Source organism: Oreochromis niloticus, linkage group LG13 (genome assembly GCF_001858045.2).
Source record: "Oreochromis niloticus isolate F11D_XX linkage group LG13, O_niloticus_UMD_NMBU, whole genome shotgun sequence".
Lineage (NCBI taxonomy): Eukaryota > Metazoa > Chordata > Actinopteri > Cichliformes > Cichlidae > Oreochromis > Oreochromis niloticus.
The window spans coordinates 20,788,034-20,811,488 of record NC_031978.2 but is presented as its reverse complement, the minus strand read 5'-3'; the positions used below and the strand labels follow the sequence as shown (position 1 = coordinate 20,811,488).

Below are 23,455 nucleotides of genomic sequence, written 5' to 3'. Positions count from 1 at the left end.
TCAAAGAAGCCATTAAAAATCCGAAATTACCATGACATTCATTCCCATGATGAGTGTATGTAAACTTCTGACCACTTCTGTAGCTGCTGCTGTCTTCGCTTGTGTGGCTACAGCTGTTTGCAATTGCGTGCTAAACTTCTGAATCAAAGGATGGCTTATTGAGGTAAAATACAGCAAACACTATCATACAGAAAATAAGACTAGCGAATTAAGGTCTATTCTTATCTGTTTATCTTATTTATTCACCTGAAATGTAGTTTTCTAATGTCATTAGCTTGAGAAAACACAGAGTATTCTTGTAAAAGCAAGGCCAAGGACACATTAAACTAATGGATTATTAAGAGTTGATACAGGCAGACACAACTGGGTTCTTGACTCTGTGTTTTCTTCATGTATCGTAGGAGAAATTCACATAAAAGAAATTTACTGTGGGAAATGTCCTGCGCAAAACTGTCCTCCCTTCATTCTGATTTGCGCATGTGAAATTCTAAATATACTCTCAGCGCCACAGGAAGTTTGACTGAGACTGGCAGAGGCGCTTTGGTAATACAAAGTTCAGCACTTTCCTCCAATTCAGAGATGATTTTACATTAACTACCAGTTTCACCACTTGTGTTTTTCTTGGCACTGGTCTTCAGATGTTGAAAATGTAAGAGAAAGAAAAAGCACAGAGCTGTTTTGCTATGGATAAAAGATTGCGTTATGAAATACACTCACGGTCGCACTGCTTGTTCACCAGTCACATGGGAGCAGCTCAGTGCAATTTGGCATGCAGGTCAAGATGACCGAACATCACAATAAGGAAGAAAGGTGATTTCAGTGATTTTTAATGTGGCATGGTTGGTTGTTGGTGACAGATTTGCTGGTCTGTGTATTTCAGAAACAGCTCATCTATTAGGATCTTCCTGCCCAGCCATGTCTAGGGTTTATAGTTGATAGAAAGGCAACAGCAACTCTAACAACCCCTTGTTGCAACCAAGGTATGAGGTAAAGTATCTCTGAATGCACAACACATCAAACCTTGAAGCAGATGGGCTACAAAGACCACACCACAGCCACTCCTGTCAGCTAAGAGCAGGAAACTGAGGCTCTAATTCACACGGGTTCACCAAATCTAGACAACAAAAGTTTGGAAAATATTGCCCGGTTTAATGAGTCTCAATATCTGCTGCAACATTCAGATGGTAGGGCCAGAATTAGTCCTAAACAACATAGCATAAGGTGCTATAAGGTGGGGGATAATTTTTCTAAGCACACAGCCTACCTGAGTATTGTCGTTCCCCGTTTCTATCCCTTATAATGAAAGCGCATCAATCTTCTCATGGCTACTTCAAACATGTCACAAAGCCTAAATTATGTCAAACTGTTTCTTTTGAACATGACAGAGTTCACTGTAGTCAGATCTCAATCCAATAGCGCACATTTGGGTGTGGTAGAAGGGGAGAGTCATGTCATGGTTATACAGCCGAAATCTCTGAGGAGTTTCCATCACCTTGTTGAATCTGGGCCACATAGAATTGAGGTATTTCTGAAGGCTAAGTGGGTCTGACCCAGTACTAGTTACTGGTGAGTGTATAACACATAATAAATTAAAATTTCATGGCGAGAGACACACAGAACAAAGTCTTTAAAAAAAGAGAGTTCATTTATTAATATTGTTTGTACATGGCAAACACTGTGAGAGCAGCAGAGAACCAGAAGTTGTGTGTCAGTGTCTGTGTTCGGCCGTGAGGATGTTTTATGTTCAGCAGCAGGGAGGAAGAGCAGGCCCCGTTTCTCCTCTTCTTTGTAACGCCCTAGTCACATGAACAGCTCTTCACTGGCGGCCAGTAGACTTGAACATTGCTCCAACTTGACATTTTCTCCTCAGCAAAGGCAAAGAAAAATACAATAACAACAAAAAGAAATCCTTCCCAGTGCCCACGCTTGCCAAATAGGCAAGCAATATGATTTGTTGATTACATTTGGATGGTTCATTTCATAAAGGTAAAGCAGCCTCTCCTTCCATTCTGTGAGGCCTACCACACCTTTTCAGTCTCAGAGGGACAGACAAGTGGTAACTCCACTGTCCCCATGGGTAAACAGTTTAAAAGTGCTATAGGTTTTGCCCCACCCCCGCCCCACCCCCAACCACCTGTCCATTCCCCTTTGTTAAAAAAAATGAAAGGAAAAAAACAAGTATTCTTCAATGCCTTTTCAGAGATCTCTTCACCAGTGAGAACAAACCAATGTGGCAATAGGTATTTAACTTTACAATATTGTTTATACAGGAATTAAAACTAATTCTTTTTTCTGTTTTTACAGTATGTACAGTCCCACCCGTCCTCTCTCACTCCATAGATAAAGACACAACAAATCAATACTATATAGATCCAGTTGTCCTCTGAAATGATACTGTATTACTTCCTCAGTTTAAATCCATGTGCCTTCAGCAGTAACCTCCTGCTTCTCCGTGTCCACAGTTCTCTTTTCTTATTTGAACATGTACAGTAGTGCTTTAACTTGTAAACTTTAAAGCCACACAGGAGGTTTCGTTTATTCTTCATCCGTGCAGACCTGAAACAGATGCGAAGTAGGGGATATAATGTGAATTCCATGGAAATCTTTAATCACAGCTTAGAAATGTTCAACCTTCCCAGCATCTCACCTTAACAAATGGGTGGTCAAGCAGCATGCTAGCTGTCCAGCGTCGTTTGGGTTCACTCTCCAGACAGTGACCGAGGAAGTCCTTCCCTTCTGTGCTCAGCTTCTCGGGGATGGGAGGTTTGTGGCCCATGCCCACTTTGTACATGATCTGAAAGTTGTGCTCGTACTCATGCCAGGGCCTCTGCAGACAGAAAAGTACCAACACGAGTTACTTTTTTTTACTTGTGGCTTTGAATTTTGTTAAGTGGTTTGCAAAAAAAAAAAGTCATGCTTAATAAGCAATATGTTTTGTAGTTTGGGGACAAACATGTCATTAGCAACAGTAACCATGCTCACTTCACTCTGGAAGTGGTTTCTGCACAAGTGGTCACAGCTCAGACTGAAACAGCACCTTATAGCTAAACATTAGAACTGCCAAAGGGGGTCGTTTTGACCCCCTTTGGCAGTTTAAAAATTGTGTAACTTTTCCTAAAATAGGATTATTCATCAAATACTGAATTTTTGACTTTAGACTTCAAAAAATAAGAAATTATGACCTTTACCTCAAACCATGGAGGATGTCATTTTGACGCCATAGAAAATAATGTAAAACCACTACTGCGGCATGCTGGTTTACAGACTGTTTACAGACATGATGTGCTGCCATAACATGAGCTACAGCTAGATGTGATTAATAAATAAATATGGAGAGGACTGTAGTTAGATAAAAGATGAATAATTGCTGCCAGGCTGAGGATGGGATTTTGAGCCAGAGCAGAGCGGGTCAGTGCGGAGGAGTGTGTGACTCAACATGTAGAGAACCGGGCAAGTTGCTGGCTTTTCTGAACATCGGGGGAACCGTAGCTGAGTCCACAGTGTGGCGAACAAATCTGAGCAAATAAAGAGTAAAATCCACAGAGCAGAGACAAGGTGGAGCAGTGTGGAGGCTGGATGAGGTTGCATGTTTGGTGGCAGATGTGGCGGATGTGGACAAGATGATAATTATATGTTATATGCTTTGTTTATTAGTTTGTTCTAATGTGTATTTTAACTTTACAATCAATGATCTAAATCATTGATAAAACTAATAAAGCCTCTAAAAATTGAAACTTAGATTTTACAAAATGAGTGTTTTAAGTTAAAATTAGAAAATAACAGCAGTGGTGGTCACTGCCACCAGGATGGCTCAAAATGACATTAAATTTAATTTCCTTTCTATTTAAGTAGCTTACTAAAACTTTGAATGTGCAAAAAGGAAAACCCTCTCTTTAGCTTGTTACCTTTCCAGTCACCATCTCAATAAGGACGCAGCCCAAACTCCAAATGTCTGCAGCCCGCCCGTGACCTTCTCCCTTCGCTCTGGTGATAACTTCAGGTGCCATGTATGCTGAAAGAATATCAACACATCTGATATTAATAGCAATAGTATGATATAATGCATAATAACAATGCAATAATGATTTGACAGAAATATTAATGCAGGACATGAAAATGTGAAAATTATGTAAAACTCTAAAAATCACACATTTCTACAGGAGACTGCGAAAAAACAAGAACTTTCTGTTTTTTAATGTTTATCTGTTACTTTTTAACTTTGGTGTTGTATTAATGGTCATGGGGGAGGTCTTTATCAGAAGCAAAAGCTGCAAAATGAATGAAAACACAGTGCTCTTTCACATTTTTCAAAGCCGTCCAGTGAGCCAGACTGAAGTCTGTGGGGGGGACGATTATCATATTTTGACACTGCAGGTTTATTTAATTTGTTACCTGCTGTTCCCAGAGTGCTGTTCACCTCTCCTGGCATTGTGTGAGTGTTGTTTCTCAACTTCACTGAGCAGCCAAAGTCACCCAGCTTAATCAGGCCTGATGATGTCAGAAAGATGTTGGCTCCTGATGGGGACGAAAACAAAGAGGAGGTTGAGGAAACGGTTGTTGATCAAATAAAGAGAAAAACAAAAGTGAGATAGAATAAGTGCATGGCGCTGACCCTTAATATCCCGGTGGACAATGCCGTGTTCATGCAGGACGTTGATGGCTATAGTGATCTGTTTGCTGTAAAGCCTGATGACGTGCTCCTGCAGCCCCAGCCGGGACACCTCCTCCAGAGTGCCCTCGTCACAGTACTCCATGAAGATGTACATCTCCTCCTACAGGTGAGCACACAAACATCAATACCACACCACTTCCACGTGCCACAGGTGGCTTCCTGAACTGACGCTTCTTACCCGGTGAAGCTCGACTCCGAAGTAGCGCACGAGATTCGGGTGTTTAATGCCTTCGAATATTTTCAGCTCGTCTGCAGTCTCCTTGATTGTTTTGTGATCGTTTGGTTGGAATCGGATCTTATTGGAGGCAAAAAAAAAGAAATGTCTGTTAACATCAACAGTCACCATGATCTGTTAATACTATTGAATTCCAATTAGGTGAAACGCATACCTCCTTCATAGCCATTAGCTCACCGGTGTCAACATTAATGCAGGTATACACCTTCCCATACTGGCCCTCACCTGTGATCAAGCACAAAGGCATCACATCAGTGTTTGCATGAGTGTTGAACTGCATCGTAATCAAAAACAGTCACACCAAAGTCCTACCTATCTTGTTGCCCCTCTGCCACTTGAAGGTCACTTTCCTGAGCCCAACTTGCATGACGTTGTCGTACGACTTGGGTGTGTGGCACACCTGGCCGATGATGTTGCGTTGCTTCATCACGGCGTAGCGTTTCTCTTCGAACTTGCGAATGGAGAGACGGACGGCCTCCATGGGGCTTTGCCGCGCTGCTGTGTCTGAGAAAGGAGACAGGATTGATGTTTAAGCCTCGGAAACATTTCTGCTGTGTGATTTAGTTAATAGTAGTTCTGTGACTTGTAGCACCAGATTTTGGTACCTATCCCTAAATAATCTCACCCTTGGACTGGCTGATAAAGGTGCGGAGCTCCCAACTTCTGCGTGAAGCACTGTTAGGGTCCCCCTTAGGATACGAAGGTTCTGAGGTAAGAAAGGAAAAGAAAAGAAATTTCAGACAAGGAAGGCTAATATGCAAAGCAGATAAAACCCCATAGATCGCTGAAAGCTCCCACCTTCTCTGTCCTCTGTGGGGCTGGAGTGGCGGCTCAGAGACCTGAAATTCAACTCTGCTGCAACTGATGACAGCCGGTCATTCTCATGGAAACTGGATCCTCTGCAAAAGCAAAGAAGAAACTGATGCAATGCTGTGATTCAATCAAAAACTACTTATTCAGATGGAGTGTTTCGGTCTGGCGCAAGTTAGTGCAATCTCGTCTACCAAGAAGGAACTTTATAAGCTTTTTAACAGTGCACTCTAGATACATTTTGATGCACTGAATGTTTTCTTTATCTTTAAACTAACTTGGGAAAATGTAACGTTTTTTCTAAAGGCATCTTAATTAAAGCAATTTTCCCAGACTTGTGTTCATAATTAAACTTAATACTGTAAATTACATGATTTAACAGATTACTACAAATTCAGAGGGAAAGAATCTGAATTGAGGAGATGTTGAAGATATAGATTAATTAGAGAGGGCCTTATGAAAGCCATTAACAGTTCAGCATTCATCAGTGGCATTCACACTTGAAGATAAGACCTTTAGTATGCATGCTCTGATTTCTGTACTAATGCACCAGGAATTCTAAAAGCAGTCAGTCACCAGCACCGCAGCAAGACAGATGTGGATAACACTAAAAAGCAGAATTCATAGCCAACTCTTTCAGTGAGGTAGTGTTCGTTTTCACACCATGCACAACAATCACAGCCTCTTCCCTTAATCAGTAGACCTGTGGAAGTCTTCTTTTTTTGGAGTTGTTGACATTTTTGCAGGACTACATTTTAGGAGGCTACGATTTAAATCTGTATTTTTTTATAACCATGCAAATCACTGTGTATCAAGCCTCACGACTAGAATAATTGTAATCTTACAGGCATGCTATGAATTAATTACACATACATTTAAGGTAAAATGGAAATGCCTTGTTATTTCATTTGATCTGAAGTCAAATAGCTTAAAAATGTAAGCAATTAAACTAAATCAAACAGACTGATAATCTGCATCTGTGATGCCCTGATGTGGAGCCTGTGCGTGATTTTCATTGTACAACAGTCAATCGAATATTTCACCGAATTTCCCAAATATTGTTGGTTTATATACAATCAGAAGGTTAGAAGTGTTTCATTCTTTACATTTTTTAATTCACTGTTAAGGATATACACTGGCAGGACATCACAGATTTGATAAGTGGGTAAAATACTTTTTGGCTCTAAACTCATGCTTTTAAACTCTTCAGTACAGAACTAAATGTCCTGGATCTTGCAGTTAATAAATAACATGAAGCATTTCCTCTTTCCATTTACAGAAGCCTTACAAAAACATTTCTGACAGCTTTTGGGTTTTTTCCCCCTTTTTTTGACTGAGCTGAGCTCTGACAACAGTTTCTTCTTTGGGAGGGGGGCAAAGCTACCTGACGTCATTGGGGGTGCTGCCGGGTGCTTTGGTGTGGCTCTGTTCCCCCGGTCCCTGAGGGACAGGGCGAGGGCCGTTTGGGAACAGCTGGTTCCGGAGATCACAGGGGAGACTTCGAGAGCTGTGTGGTGAAAAAACAAACTGAGGAGCGCTGCCTTGGGAGGTAAGGTGGCTTGCATGGGATGTGTGTAGATATATGTAGGTGTGTGACTGGGTGGCTGGTTCACGGACAGATATGCACACTCACTCACACACCCAGAGAGCACACCACACACACCACACCACACACACACACAAACAAAGAAGCTCAAATGGTTCACAAGCTTAACTAGACAGAAAAAACATTAGAAGGTAAAAAAGCAAAGCCATGCAGGACAGAGTTTAAACATTAAAAGAAAAAGTGTTGAAAAACTTCAACTGCAGTCACCCACCTGAACCCTTCAGCGTTAGGGATGATCAGAGGGGGGTTTGGTGGGTCACTATGGCAACGACCCACCAACTTTACAGGACGAGGACTATTTCTGGGACCTAAAAGAAAAACAACAAATGCTAAATTTATTCAATTTGTCCAAACCCTCCCCCCAAAAAACAGATCATCACTGGGTGTAAATCATGGCAATGAGAAATTAGTTAGCAGTAACAAGATATCTAAGTCATGTTTTTATAACTCCAGTGCAAAAAAAGTTGGAACGCTGTATTAAAATGCAATGATTTACTAATCTCATAAAGCCATATTTTGTCCTCAATAAAACACAGAAAACACATAAAATGTTGAAAGTGAGACATTTTACTATTTCATAAAAGTATTAGCTCATCAATTTGATGGCAGAAATACATCCGTATGATATTATATTGGGGTGCGAGGTAGACGCGGCTGGAAAGGTAAGTGGTAATAAAATAATACAGCTTGAGAAACGTTTTGCTCCTAATGAGATGAATTGGCAGCAGGTCAGTGAAGTATTTTAGAGAGGCAGGATTTCTCAAAAGTGAAGATCAGCAGAGGTTCACTAATCTGCTAAAGACTCTCTACAAATTACAGAGCAAAAATGTAACTTAATGTATTGGAAGTAATTTAACTGATGATGTAATTTAATGTAAACTTGAAAAGACTTTGAATATCTCATTATCTGCAGTTCATAATATCATCAAAGGATTCGAAGGGCACAAAGAGCAAGGTTGAAAATCAATTGGATACCGGTAAACTTTGGGCCCTGAGGCCCGAAAACAGACATGATTCTGTTTTTCTGTGAACACAGTTTACTGTACCAGTCACAAAAGCAGGTTAAAGCTCTAACATGCAAACATGAAGACATGTGAACATCGACGTGTGATCTAGAGATGCCGTCGTCTTCTTTGGGCCAGAAGTCTTTTTAAATGGATTGAAGCAAAGCGTTAAACTGTTCTGGGGTCAGATGAATCATAATGTGAAAGTCTTTTAGAAAACCATGGATGCCACATCCTCTGGACTAAAGAGGAGAGGGGCCATCTGCCTTGTCATCCGTGCTCTGTTCATATCTGATGGGTAATTCCAGCGCCTATGGAACTGGCAGCATCAATGCAGGTTTTGGAGTAACATATGCTCCCATCCATATGACTTCTTTTTCAGAGAAATTTCAGCAAGACAATGCTGAACTGCATACTGCAGCTATTACAACAGCGTAGCTTTGTAAAAGAAGAATCTAGGTGCTGAACTGGCCTCCCTGCTGCCCGGACCTTTCTCCAACGTAAAACATTTGGCACACCATGAAACAAAAAATATAACAAATAAGACCCAGGGACTGCGGAGCAGCTAGAATCCAGACAGGACAATATCAGACAAGAATGGGACAATAAAGTCCAGAAACTCAGTTCAGACACTTATGGAGCATTTGTACAGGAAGAGGGGATGTTATGACTGTTCCCACTTTTTGGATTCATGTTGCTGTCATCAAATTTAGTTAATCAATTTCATCAAATTAGCTTTTTTCTAGGCTCTATTGTAAATAAAATCTGGGTTTATGAGAAGTTTTCTTTACATTTTACACAACATCCCAACTTTACTGGAATTGGTGGTCTATAATCATACACCACTGTGCTGAACTACTTTACTCCATCAAAGACATACATGTAGTAGCATTTTGCTTTATTCTGGTACTAGTTTGCCAACTTCATATCTAATTTTCCACTAACATAACACCTTTTACATAAAATCATTATTTGGTGGCAGAATTATTTTTCCATAAACACTTAGAGTGCATTACGTAACAAGTAATGTCATAACAAGACTCCTCAGATTTTAATATTTTTACTCATTTACTTTAAAGAAGTTAAAGTCAACTTCAAGTCACACACACGCTTTTTTAATATTCTATGTGAACTGAACTGTAATGTCACTGCTGTTGTGTCTGCTTTGTGTAGCAGTGTCCTCTCCATGGCATCCAGATTGTAATCTTGCAGCGTATAACCTGAAATCAATCCTGATATAGAAGATGCTATCGTGGAAAAGCTTCTTACCAAAGTACAGGCCAGTAACAGGGCTATGGGGTTTTCCAATCACATGTCCAATACATTCATTCATCAAGGCTTGTAAGTTCTGAAGAAACACAACATAAATATTCAGTTAGTATAAAAATATCGTATTCCAAGCATGCCTATTGTGTATGTCGTAGGAAACTATACTTACCAGGAAGTCATCCTCTGGTAATGCTGATATAAAGGCAGGCTCAATAGCCTGAAGAAAGTCAAAACCCTGAGTCGCCCACCTGTGGAAGCGAAACATGCATGTTAATCCGTGCATGCAAAAACAAACAACATCAGAATCTTTAGTTAATGATTTATGGGAGGGTGGTTTGGTTTTTTTAAGCATTTAAGACAGGAAACACTGACATGACAACTGACTCATACCCACAGTTAAGTGGGACTGTTTTTGTTTGAGTATTTGTCACGCTATTAATAGACACTATCCAAAATGTCCGTCAAAGTCTTCACTGCATTAAGAGTGCAAGGTTGCCATAGTAACGAGTCATGGCTCAAAGGAAAAGCTCTTGACAAAGAGGACATCTTTAATGAACATTGTGATTTTTCCACAGTAAATAAATATGGCAGCAGCAGAATAAAAATCTTATAGCTTAATACTCCACCAGTAGGCCTGGCTTTAGCTACAAAAAGCATCCCTGAATAGCATATTGCAGACCAGAAGACTACCAAGCAGAGCAGATGCTCAAGAAGGAGCACAGTGAACAATAATTGTTCAGCTCATAGGAACATCTTACCTGGGTTTGGTGCCCCTGCCACTCTCACATTTGGTCAGGACATAGGTCATCCATTTGCGGGCAAAAGTTATGTAACGTTCCCCGATCCTCTGTCTGAACTCTCCTGACATCAGACGCACCACCTCCTTGTGATACTGGAAGCAAAAAAAGAGATTGATAAGATGCTAAACAACTGTGCAAAAGTCCTGAGTCATTCCTTCATTTCTTTGTATTTTGCTTCTAGTGAGCCAGACTACAATACAGTTACATTACAGTGGTTCTCCTGGCTTTTTGAAGGTCTTTCAAAGTTTTTCTTTGGGCACTGGCTCCTTTTTTCATTCATTTTCAGTCCAGTCTTTATGCCTGACCATTTTCAGAGGAAATTTGTTTCGTTACATTTATGAAATAAGTCATAAAAAACTGAAAAATTATGAAAGTACAGTCAAGTTGATTGAGAGTGGAACAAAAGGCAGCCAACATCCAAAGAATGCCCTTCAAGAAGCCTGGAAAACTGTTCTTATGCCTTACACGCTGCACTTCTATGTATGTTTGCATATGTTTCAATAAATCACTGCTTCTGCTCAAAGCCTTTGCACAGTACTGTATGTAGCTGTACTTCTCAGTGTGAGTGCATTTATGTACTTAAAATAGAAAGCGTGCGGCAACAGGAATTGAGACACAGCATCTGCCACACTTTTCCATTTTTTCCAGTCTTTTACCTCGAAGGCAAAGTTGTAGCCTTGTGTCATCGCCTCCCTATAGTAATGATTCAGAGTGGCTGACTCGGACTCGTCGATCTCGGCCTTAAACTCTGTGGTAAACATGTAATCTACGCGGTCAATGGCATGGCTTATCTTAATGCATAGCTGCAGTGCCTCGTTCTGTAAAAGGAGAGAGAAAAACGAGAAAAGAAAGAGACATGTTTAAAACCTTTTTCATAAAAATGATTATTAATGCATGTATTTATTATCACGTGCGATCGTGTGAGATTTTTATTTTGAAAGTAACAGAGAAAGTTGCTGAAAGTTAAGTGGCTTCCATTTAGGAAGCACTTCTAAAATATGACCTGAAAGTTACTCTGTTTCTTCTTTTTATCTAATGTTAATAGGGCAGAAATTCAGGGTAGCTGATAGCAGTTGCTATAAAAACAGATTTGAAAGTAGGACACCGACATGCACCTGTCTGCACGACAGCACAGAATAAACCATGGGTTAGATGTCAAGCATGTGGTTATATAAGCACCTTGAGCTCTTCCAGAGCGCCCGCGATGAGAGGCTGACTCGATGTTTGCTCTCGGTTAGGAGTGAGCACATCCTCCATGGACTGCTGAAAAACCTTTCTCTGAACCACCAGGTGAGCTGACTGCATCACTATCAACAGCATGTTCTCTACCTGAAAGCGTATCGAACCATCGTGAGGCATATAAACGTCAGGTACAAACAGGCAGATGGACACGCTTGCATGCAGAGACTGAATTTAGAAATGCCACAAACCTTCATGGCCCTTAAAGTGTCAACAGTTTCCATCTGTGGGACCAGCTTGAGAAGCTCTCCACCCCACTGAGCCCAGTCAGAATCAGTAGTGGAATCCCCGGCTTTGTGTTTGCTCATGAGCAGGTAGGCCTCGTCCTCAGCGATTTCATCGGGCTCTTTAGAACAGTCTTTGCCAGCTGCAGCATTAAGAAGCTGCAGGATGACGGGTCGCTGATTCATCAAGCCACAGGGGACAAAAACCTGAAGCTCTTCCAAGCCCGGTATCTGAACCTGAGGGGGGGGGGAGGTTAAACAGTTACATAAATAACCCCAGGGCAGAAGGAAGATCAGAAACTGGCAAAATAAAATGTAATAAAAGCAAAACAAAATAAACACCTTGACATAGTTTCTTTTCTTCAGTGCCTCCAGGAGACAAGTAACACCGTTAGTGATAGTGAAATCTGCAGCAACCTCCAAGTCCTGCAGAGAAGGGTGCAAACAAAGTACGTGTCAAAACACACAATCCCGGTGCTTCGGTAAACAGAGAAAACAGGGTCACAGACAAACTACAAAGCCAGTACTGTTGCATCTTCTTTTTTTCTTTTTAAGTCAAGGAAGTGAATATTCTTTACTTTGTCAGTTTCTCACCTTACGAAGCATTTTGGCAAAGCCCAGGGCCTTAGACGCTCGCTCCCTGGCCTCGTGGAACAGCTCTTTAAGAGACCGACTAGTCTCAACAACGGACCGCCTGCAAAAAACAAAAGCTTCAAAGTTTAAAATTTAAAATCCACTGGGACAAAAATGTCAATATAAACTCAATGAAATCTAACAACTCCATAATCATCCTCCCCACCTGATCTCATCTGAGGCGGTGCTGTCATCTGCACTTTCCCAGAATTCATTATCGCTCTTTTTCAGACCAGCATCGAGGAACTCTCCAGTGGATTTGAGCAGCATCCCAGCAATGTCACTGCAGAGAGCAGAACACTGCTCAGTTTTATATAAATGATTAATAACCTTCTGCAAGCAGGCGCCGTGACTAAAACAAGAATGCGGTCACTCGGTTTTAAAAATGGCACATTTCTGACCGACTGCGGGTTCACTCACCAGAAAAGCTTCCCAGACTGGGCCTCTCCTCCACGGATGTAAGGAGTGATGACCTTGGTGAAGTGCCACTCCTCTTCCAACAGGTTCTTTAAGCTATGAGAGGCCTGAGGCAGCTGCTGCAACATCTGGATCCAGCTGTGCATGTAGTCAAAGTAAACCTGCACAAAAAGCAGCACACGGTGAATAATCACAAACTATAGTTTGAAAACGGAGGCGGGAGAATGGCTGGGAAACTTACCACCAACATCTTGTGAAGATCTTCTTCAAACTCATCAATATTGGCGTTTATTTGCAAGCCCTGAGCGTCAGTCACCACGCCATGCAGCATGAACTGATAATACTGCTTCATCAGAAGACCTCCTTTAAGGACCTCTTTACACTCGCGCACCAACTGCAGAGCACAAGCAAACGCATGTAAGAACACTTGTGTACAACAAATGTTCACCAAAAGTTTAAACTGCATGTTTGCAGGCATCACAGGACTGTTGAGAAGTTATAAACTAAAACCGAGGAGAAAAAAGCAAGGACTTGGACAGCTGCTTGCCTGTTTGATACTGAGCAGCGAGGGCTCTCCAGCGGGCCTCTGTTCAAGTCGCAGTTTAAGGCATTCATGAATGACGTTGAGAAGGACTCTACACAGTACGAGGAACGCTGGCCGGAAGGATGGAAGATCCATGTCCAGCAGATCCGCCCAGGACACCTGGTCCGCTCCGAGCTCAGGGTCAGCCGGACCGCTGCACTGATCGTGTCGTGACAGCTCAGGCAGGTAATCACTGTACAGCATTGGGTCTGGAAAGTCTGCAAACTGCAAGTGGAAGAGGAGTGTGAACTTAATTAAGAAAGTCTCGGGGGAAGGGGACTTCTCGTAAGCTCCTACCTGTAAGAACTTCTCGAAATGAGGTTTCCTCAAGTGACTAATTAAATTATATTAACATACAAACAATATAATGATTTGCTACACTGCTTCTGTGGGCAAAAATGCTATTCAGCTGTTTGGAACTAATTTACTGTATCATTGCTTTAACTGGGAAAGAAAAAAAACACACACACTTAATTCTACTTTTGTCTACTCTGTTATTTACAATTGGTTGCAACAGCAGGCAGCTCTGCAGGTTTGATTTTTCTCACTGATGCAAACCCTAAAAGGAATTCTTTCTCCACATGGGGTCAAATCAGGCATCTTTTGCTAGTGCATTTGTCTTGATGCATGCTCAATCATCCAGGCAAGGAAGTCCCAGAAAGCTGATTCTGTTTATCTGAACGTCACATTTTTAGTGGGAGAAACTTCACCGTTTCTCACCTGAATGACGAAATGTTTCACCCACTGAGCAGAATCAACTTTCTGGGTATAGATCCGCTTAGAAAAATCAAACATACTTAATACCAAATATGTTTTTGCATTTATTATGAGGCCACTCAGTTGTCACGTTGCAATTCAGCTCTAGAGTGCAATGAATTAAACTTTGATTCCTTGAAATGAATTCTTGTAAATAATTGATTAAAAACAAAATTTTCATTTCCTAGTGTTTTCTTTTTTTCTACAAAGAATGTTGTTACTGAAAAATGCATTTGATTATCTTGTTTCACTGTTTACATTAAATTATGATTGAGTAATGTTTGGGAAACAGTCTGTTGCAATCCACAGCATGCAAACAATGTATAATATATATCAATATATTAACTGGTAGAACCTCAAAGTATTTTACTTTAAATAAATTAAACAAAGGAAATAATTAGCCTTTCATCAGCATCTAAAAAAAGGTGCCAAGCAGATGTGTAGCTAACCACATCTCACAGACTACACTCCTTAAGGGCAGCGCAAACATAACCCCCCTACTTAAAACTCTATACATATGCTAACAACGTGCCAGGTAATGCAGATGAGACAAGTCAGAGCCCTACTGTTTGTGGCTTGGCGTGAGTAGGGGGTTTTACCTGGGCCGACTTGTGAAAACTTTTTGAGTATTTAGTGTTTACAAGCCATTCTCAATGACAACTTTAACTACCAAAGCAATTTTAGAAATCGATGTACCAGTATCTATCAGTAGAATGATACTCTTCTTTTATATTAAAGATTCAAATGACCAAAATGGTCACAACAGCTTAATTAACCTTTTTTTTTTAACATACAATGATGATCACACTTCAGTTAATTCTATGACAGAGCTTGTGCTAAAATTCATTTGGTTTAAATTTGTTTAATCATTTCTATAACTTGGTTGTATTTTTATTTTGTTTATAAACATTTTGTAAACAACAAAAAGCAGCAATAAAAAATCTGTAAAAAAAACCAAACCAAAACATCATATGGTTGTTTGTTACTTTTCTATACATCAATAAAGTGATTAACCAGAAGGGCCTTGTTTTAAACATGGATATGACACACCCAGATGTAGCTTTACTAATGTGACTCCTTTTTATTACCAGATTTCTTAGAATAACAGCCTCACCTCTAGTGCAAAAGTGTGGCAGAGCAGCGCCGCTCTGGACCTCTGAAGAGAGCGATCCATCAGTTTGTGCAGTCTGAGGATCAGTTTACGTAGTCCCATCTGTTTTAGAGCTTTATCCACAAATGGTCTGTAGATGGATGTGGGGCAGAACACTCCTCCTCCCACGGATGCTTCTGCATTTCCTGAAGTAGCATTTGGAAGAAATTCATCTTCGGACAACAAACGGGCAAATTTAGGAGTCAGGGTGGGAGACAACTCTCCCTCTGTGACAGGACTCGCTTCTTCGTTGTCCTCGCCATCTCTGTCCTCGACGTCACTTTCTGTGGTAAAAGTGGTTATCGAGTCGTTCTCGTCGTCGTCCTCGTTCTCTTCATCTTCGTTTCCACGAGAGCAACGAGGTGAAGGGATCTCAAAGACGGGCCACCCGATACGGGATAAGTCATGGATGCCCAACACTGTGGCCATAACGCGCAGCTTCTGGTTTAGGTCCTGGGTGATATTGAGCCACAGACAGAGCGCCTGCACCCTGCCTTGAAAGTCTCGTGCTGCATACTTTTCGTAGTCCCTTTGTAAGGCCTGCAAAGAGGGGTACAAAGCTTCCACAGACTCCAGCAGTTCCATAACTCGCTTGACCTGCTCAAATGCCAGCCGCTGACGTTGAAGATGCTCCCTGCAATCAGAGCCAGAGCCGAGAGGCTCTGCTGCATTCATTGTTGATGAGGGGCAGGCCCTAAAGCCCCAGGGATCTACTCCACAGTGGTTGGTCTCTGCTACAGTAGGCTCCCTCTTCTCTTCACAAACTAGATCAGGGACTCTCTGATAGTCCTCCTGAATTGCTTGAGACTCTGAACACTGAGCCCCTCTCAGGCTGTCATAGTTGACTTTAAAGTGCAGAACCTCGTTAATGATGTCAGGGATAGCTTGGCGGGCAGTGAAAAGGAAAAGGTCTTGGTCACCGGTGGAACGCCGTGCGTGCCATGCCTGCAGCTCCAGCCAAATAACCTCATTGTTGTGACCCAAGTAAGGCATGTTCTCCAGGCCTCTCTGCTCCTTCTCTTTCCTCTTGGAGGACATAGACGTGAGCTTGAGCAGCAGCCGCAGAGTTTCAAAGAATTTGAGGCGATCAGCAGGACAGTCTGTCCTTGAGGTCTGCCGGTGGGTGCGGGACATATGGGGCATAGACACAGGAAGACTGCGACTGCAGCCCAAACTCAAGTAATGTTTTCTGGTTTCCATGAGGGGCTTTGAGAGGGGATCCAGCATAAATGAGCCTTCAAATGTCTTCTTGTGGTCTCTCTCTGTGGAGCGCTGTGCAGACCTCTGCTTCTTGCCCTGTTTGTAGCTGTGCTCCTTAGATGTCTCCACTGCCTTGGGACTGTCCTTCAGGGCAGATGAGCTGGCGTCAGCTGGGAAAAGAAACAGACTTCCAGTCAGAACACTGTGTGTAAAACCTGCATGTAATGTGGGGTTTCTATGTACACATTTCTCTGTAAAATCGATTTACTAACTTACATTTGTTTGGAGACCCCCCAGCGCTCCTCCCCTGACTGTTCCTCGGGTGTTTGCTAGACATGTGTTTCATCTGACGGGCGTTATATGGAGGTGATGTCCCATACAGAGCTTCCTCTTCCTCACTGGGAGAGTCACAGGATTCAGCCACTTCTTGGCTCTGTAGGGATGCATCTTCCACTGGCTTGGCCTGCCTGTCAGGCATGAATGACAACAGAAAAGACAACCCATTGGTCTGAGCTAGATCTGCATATTTAAATTAAACTGGCCTATATGCATAAGAACTGTTACCTGGAACAGAAACTAGATTTGGAGACGCAACGACTTGGCATTATGAAACCATTTCATTCATATCACAAGCACGACCTAAGAAATGTGTGCACAAGGTCAAACAGTGCTCGTCTGTTTGCACCAATAACAGACTGTGCAGCAAATCCCCAATGCCACAGGAGACAGGCTGCTAAACTGCAGCTAGACTGAACGTCTGCTACTACCCACAGCAGTGTGACGACTTGTCTGCTCTGGAGGGGGGAGTCTCTCTGGCTGCCCCCTAAATGTATAACAGCAATAGTCTGTGCATGACCACAGGCATCCAGGTGCAGGATATCAAACTGTTTGTGTGTGTCTTGGTAAACATATAGCTTGACCAAAAAGGGAGTTATAGTAACCCATCATTAAATCTGTCTAAGTCATCAGTCATACTGCACAGTTGCATGCAAAAATGGTTCTTATGCAAAACAGCATAACACCCCCAGGAGATTCCAGTGAATCTTGAGGAAACAATAAATACTGGATACCATGGCCGCTTACCAGCATTCTGAAAGGCTGTAGCCGCTAGTTCTGCAGAAAGGAAAGATTACAAACACTTGAAACACTTCCTTGTGGGAAAAGAAAGGGGGAAAAGGGGAGGGGTAGTAATGTGGAAGAGAACCACGCCTTTCCAGATTACAATGTCAAAGCTCTGTGCCCTAAGGCCTTTCTGAGAGGTTTTTTTTTTAATAGGATTAGAGAGAAAGGTTACAAGGGCTGACCCTGCCAAAATAAAACAATGGGGAAGAAGGGGAGACGAATGAAAACGGGTGATATCTATTATATTTATGCAAGTCACCATGTGTGCCTCTGCTGATCATCTGACTCAAAGGCATTCCCCTACACGTGCCTGTTAGTCTGTGTGCCGGAAGCTTCAAACGGGGGATGGGTGTGTCGCTGTCACCTGCGGAGTGTGACTATCTGTTGGGAGGGGGGGCTGCAGTTCTTTCACCCATCTGCCCCCGGCAGAATGCCTATGTGACTCTCTACACATACACATGCAGAGAGAGAGAGAGAGAGTGAGTGTGGGAGCAGCTGTGGAGCTACATGCAGGCAGACACAGGTCAGAACACCTGCTGAAAATGCTGCATGTGCAAGATTAGCTGCAATCACGAATACCTGTTCTCACAAAACAACGATCATACTCAGAGTCACTGCAATAGTACAGCCAGTTTCTGTTCATGGAAAATGTTTCGAACTGTTAAAGCACTTAGAAGGTGAAACATCTTGTGAAACAGCCTATAAACTCAGATGTTAACTTGTAGAAGGACCTACAAACTTGAGTGCTTTAGATATGATGAAATGCTCCGTTCTTGTAACTACACTGGAAATAAGCCCCTTTGTTTTAAAAATGTTTTTGTCAATATCTCTAACAACCCGTTCATCTCTGTGACAGCACAACCAGCTTACCTACAACAGTCACAGAACAAATCGCAGATCAACCCTTAAATGAAAGCACACTGACTTCATTATGAATGTACTCTATGAGTGTACTGTGAGGGAACTTGTTCTGCAAGAGACGGACAAAACAGCGTGCAGTACTTTTCAGTGTGCATGCACAGTAGGCAACTGTGTTCCTTACAATAAAGGCATTAAGCACAACAACAGACTAATGAGTGTGGTTTTTGTTATGAGATAATTGAGACAGGTATCAGGAAGCTGCAAGAAGAAAGCAGATTTTCAAAAACTGCTGAATGCGAGAGTACAAATCGTACTCCTGCATTAGTACAAGAATGCATTTAAAAACCTGTTATGCTTCAAAAACTCCTACGGCATGTGTGTGCATTTGTAAACATTCCAAAGCCTGGATGTGTGTGTGTGTGTGTGTGTGTGTGTCTGTGTGTGTGTCTCCATGTGAGAGAGGACAGAAATAGTACATACATGTGAGCGAGGGAATGAGACCAAGTTTTTAAAAACGTACTCCTCTACGCAGAACAGAGTGATTCAATCATTCAGGAATGAGAGCGGAACCAATGACGCCACTGGGGCCGGTTGTTTGTTAGGTTGCCATGACACGCTTCGAGCACAGGCTGTGCCGTTGCAGGAAGGGATACGCAAATTTGTCTTGTGAATTTCTTAACCTACTTACAGGCTGCACAAAGTTACCAGCATGTGTGTCCTGCAGTTAACCATAGCAGCACTGTGGTCTTCAAGCTGTCCCTGCCTGGCTGCTGATAGTGAATAATCACTGCAGATGGTGTCTGGCTGCTCTCAATGGCTCATCTGATGGCTCATTGGGGCTCCCATAAAGGCCAGTGGAATGCTAAAGCCCCGGGCAGAACACTAAGTGAATAATAAACGGCACAAAAATCGAGAGTCTTTTCTGTATAGTGACTGAAGCAGAGATACCAAGGGCTGCCAGAGTCGCGGGGGGGCTGACCTTTGACACCAACCATCCACACTATTGTACCAGCAAGGGGCTCTCTATTGTATAACGGTGACACGTGGCCCGTGAGGCCCACGGCTGAATACCACACAGCTGGTTAGTGAGCACACTTGCTCACAATGCCCAAACTAAAGGGGACTTTTGTTTTTGTTTTTTTTCCAGAGAGAGGAAAAGGAGGAGAAGGTGGTCGGGTTTTTGTAAGAGCACACTTTGCTTTAATTAGGTCATGCTGCCATAACTGATGCCTAACTGGTAGGCTAAATACAGTTTTGAATTACCCCCCTACCACTGTAAAAAGCATGCATCTGCGGGGTACTAATTTCAAACCATCATTCACCGCTGAGCGCATAAGATTAAAAAGCAATTGGTGTGCTCCGTGGAAATGCAGCACACGTGTGCGCAACATTAGCATTTCTGACGTGCTGTTAATGCCTGATAAACTGGTAGAGCTGAAGCAGCAATCAGTTTTTGCACCGTAAGCTGACAGAATTCAGAAACAATGAACAAGATGTACTTCACCACACCCTTTGCTGGAACAGCGTGACCTCCCAACTTCTCCTGCATGCACTAACTATGCAAAGCACACTGTTAACGCACAGCTAAGAAGTTTGATTTTGTCACTAAACGCACTCTGATTCATAGGTCCAGAAAAAAAGTGAACTGATTTCTAAAACACTGCTTTGATTACTATCTGGACTTGTACTTTGCTCACCACAGGGAACAGTCTTGGTCTAAGAAAAGACGGCACCAGCGGCAGCTAAAGCAGATGCTGTTTGCACACTGTCGGCTGGAGCGCGAGTTAAACGCTAAACGGTGTAATGACATGTTTTTCACCTTATGACGCATGCATTATAAATGCGGTGAAAGCAGCAGTCTGCTCCACCTTTGAAACGTAATCTGAAACTGCAGAGAGAAACAAGCAACACCTCTTTTAGTTTCAAACTTGCACCCTGTCCTGCAGCTGTGCACATTATAAAGCATGTATTCAAAGTAGACAAACATGGTATTCAGCAGTGCTTAATCATTTTTATTACACGGTCGCTCTCCTGCATTAGCAACATCAGTTGCCACAGTTCAGCAGTTACAAAAGTGCTATTGTTTAAAAGGAAATGACAGATGAGAGTGGCAGCCTGTGAGAGTGTTAGTTTCTTTCTCTAAAGCAGGTGTGGGCAAAGACAGGATGCAGATAGGAAATGCTAGAGGATGGTCCATCTGTATTCTACAGCCTGTGCTCCTGGCAAAAGCGAGGCATTAATGAGTTCTGCCCAATGCGCGCCTACGGGGCTCCAGGCAGCTATCTACTGCACATAGTACACCACATCCTGAAATCTCTGGAATGCTTGTGAGCCACAGTGTCTTCAGACTGACTTTGAGAACGAGACATTATTGACAAAGGACCTCTGTACTTGCAAAGATAGGGATAGCCTTCAACTGCAGAGCGAGCACATAACTGATGTTTCTTAAAATAGCTGTTGGTGCGAAACAATCTTATATAAGCTCAAAGAGGTAGATAGCTTAGAAGACTAAAAGCAAACGTATTTGTTGTAGTCTTTTCAGTCTGCAATTGAAATGTATATACAGAGCTATGCATCATGGAGCACGCTAGAAGCTGAACTAATGTCGCTTCTGTGCAAACCTTGCAGCCTGGAACATGTAAACTCTGCTGTTTACAAGTTTTGCTGGCAGTTTATAGTAGTCCCATTACTATAGAAACAGCAGGAAAGCAAACTCTGCAGGAGAGACAGATTTAGACTCACTTAAAACATTTGTTAACTGGTAAAACACCGCTGAGCGTTTGCGTGAGCTCCCCTAGAGCAACGATTACCTTTTCATCTGCTGGTGCAAAAACTAAACGTGGTCTAATAAGCATGTAAGTAACATCAACATAACCGACATGCTCTCAGCAATAATGTGGCCACTGGCTCATCAATTTTCTTCATGCAGTCATGTCGGACAGCAATAACCCTAACTCAGGGCCAGTGTTGCACAATCACGCGAGCTGTTTGTGTATCCACTTCGACTGAGTGACCACAAAAGCGCAAGGTAATAACAAGTGGCTGCTACGCAATCATTACTGAAATAGCCACCAAAAAGGAAAAGAAAAAGACTGGCTATTTACTCAAAAAAATGGATTATGGCTGATGACAAGAGCTGATCCAACACGAAAAATGCTGCTCGCTCTGCCCCCCCAAAACACAACTGCATGAGAGAAGGAGGAGGAGGAGGAGGAGAGGGGAAGACACAACAGCAGATTCCTGAGGGTCTGTCGCCAGCGGTCAGGGGCAAACACTGCGGCATTTCGATTACCAGATGCGCCCATATCGAAATCTCCTGAGACTCTGGTTAAAACGCAGTCTCCTGCGCGATTGCACAAAATATATCCCGCACTAACTTTGCACTTGAGTGCATACAGTACGCCCAAACATCCGCAGCGCGGCACGTTTGCGACATGTTATCAACCGCACTCTTATTCCTGCAGTAATAGCGAGCCAACATGAAATGCACCAAGTCTGAAAGCGCAGATTCAACGTCCAGCACCGACGCCGAATGTATCCACGGGGTTAACAATAACAGTGAAGCAACATGCTAGCTACAGTAGCGAAGTTTTTGCTTTACTGTTACTGGAGGGGAAATGCACAGCCCGGCGAGACAAAATAATAAAAAAAATTATACTCAAGTCCCCTTTAGACCCCTGCAGTGCAAAACTAACGCAGTTTCAGCCTCGTCAGTTTCTGTCAACAAACTTGCGCCTGAACAATAAACTGACCAGCGGCGGCTAATGTGGATGTTAGCTAGCTGGGACTGTTGCACTGTTATAGCGGTTGGTAATTGTTAATAACGTTACCTCAGCATTTGGTGAGCATTTTTGCCTCTCTCACGGTCAACCGAGGACTGCTTGGGAATAAATTATATGCGGCAAGCTCCCCCGGAAAGTGTTTCTCCAAAAAGTTTACAACTAGTGCTCTGCAAATGCATTAACTGCACGGGTATCACTATTTGACAGGAAGTCGATTTCTGCTGGATGCGCAAGCGCTCCGACTGCAGTGTCATGGCTAGCTCACTATTTGGCAACTGTGAAATCCTGGCGATAAAGTGTCTGTTCAACGAAATCGCTTACCTGCTGGGCTTGTTCCGATCCGGCGGCTCCATAACAAAGCGGTGGCTCCTTATTTCAAGCTGTGCATGGGTTATACCATGTCTTGGCTATATCAAACACACTTTGCACCGCTAAATCTCTGCAAAGGAGGTGGATTTTGTCTCTTTACAGCACTTTTTATCCGCCGGTACAGTCGACTCTCGCTTGTGCGTATGCTGTCGCCATCTTTCCACCGTTCATTGAAGGAGGAGTGCCACAGCCTTGCAGCGCTACGGCAACTCGGAGGGATCATCTTCGGCCATCAGTGCAGGGTCGGAGTGCTCGTATTTTTTCTTCAGAGAGCAATCGCAGTTGTCGCACTTACAACAGTCATCACATTGTCACCACTTGACTGATATGATGAATTACACTCGAAACCACTTGTTATACAGAGCTGTGAAAAAAAGTGTTCATTGCGTGAAAAGACTGTGGTTGCGTTTGGTTATTTTTAATTAAAAGTTCACCAGTGGGTGTGTTTGCGACAGAATAGAGAAAAATAAATAAATGAATTATTATTAATGAATTTCACTGTATCATCTTCATTGTCATGGATCCTGTGTAAAATCTGGTTAACATTCATATGTGATTCATGGACTAATTCAAGAATTTACCTAAATAAAGACAATATAAAAAAACATGGCTTACTTTCTTTCTGACCTTTGTGAAACAAAAATTCGTTCAACTAATGTATGAATCACAACACTGAGAATGATTGGATCAGCACCATAGGTTCTTTCTCTTTTAGCAGGAAAG

At 42.5% G+C, this 23,455-nt stretch overlaps 1 protein-coding gene across 5 annotated transcripts; it reads right to left on the bottom strand.

The window, feature by feature from the left end:
• Positions 1-1,626: 1,626 nt before the first annotated feature.
• map3k4 (mitogen-activated protein kinase kinase kinase 4) lies at positions 1,627-23,035 on the bottom strand. Of its 5 annotated transcripts, none has more exons than XM_013269100.3 (27): positions 22,685-23,035; positions 16,875-17,065; positions 15,363-16,768; positions 13,457-13,717; positions 13,151-13,303; positions 12,913-13,070; positions 12,659-12,775; positions 12,454-12,553; positions 12,202-12,285; positions 11,827-12,096; positions 11,576-11,725; positions 11,053-11,214; positions 10,355-10,488; positions 9,766-9,844; positions 9,597-9,675; positions 7,535-7,631; positions 7,102-7,224; positions 5,706-5,806; positions 5,533-5,613; positions 5,220-5,411; positions 5,062-5,132; positions 4,851-4,967; positions 4,613-4,772; positions 4,393-4,515; positions 3,906-4,012; positions 2,648-2,827; positions 1,627-2,556 (listed from the first exon to the last, which is right to left on the bottom strand). In XM_013269100.3, the coding sequence occupies exons 1-27, from the start codon at positions 22,714-22,716 to the stop codon at positions 2,536-2,538; spliced, it is 4,749 nt and encodes a 1,582-aa protein (XP_013124554.1). In that variant the 5' UTR covers positions 22,717-23,035; the 3' UTR covers positions 1,627-2,535. The 5 variants fall into 5 exon arrangements, with proteins under 5 accessions (XP_013124554.1, XP_013124555.1, XP_013124556.1 ...); XM_013269101.3 differs by lacking the exon at positions 22,685-23,035 and adding an exon at positions 22,412-22,619; XM_013269102.3 differs by lacking the exon at positions 22,685-23,035 and adding an exon at positions 19,062-19,082.
• Between the last annotated feature and the right edge of the window lie 420 nt (positions 23,036-23,455).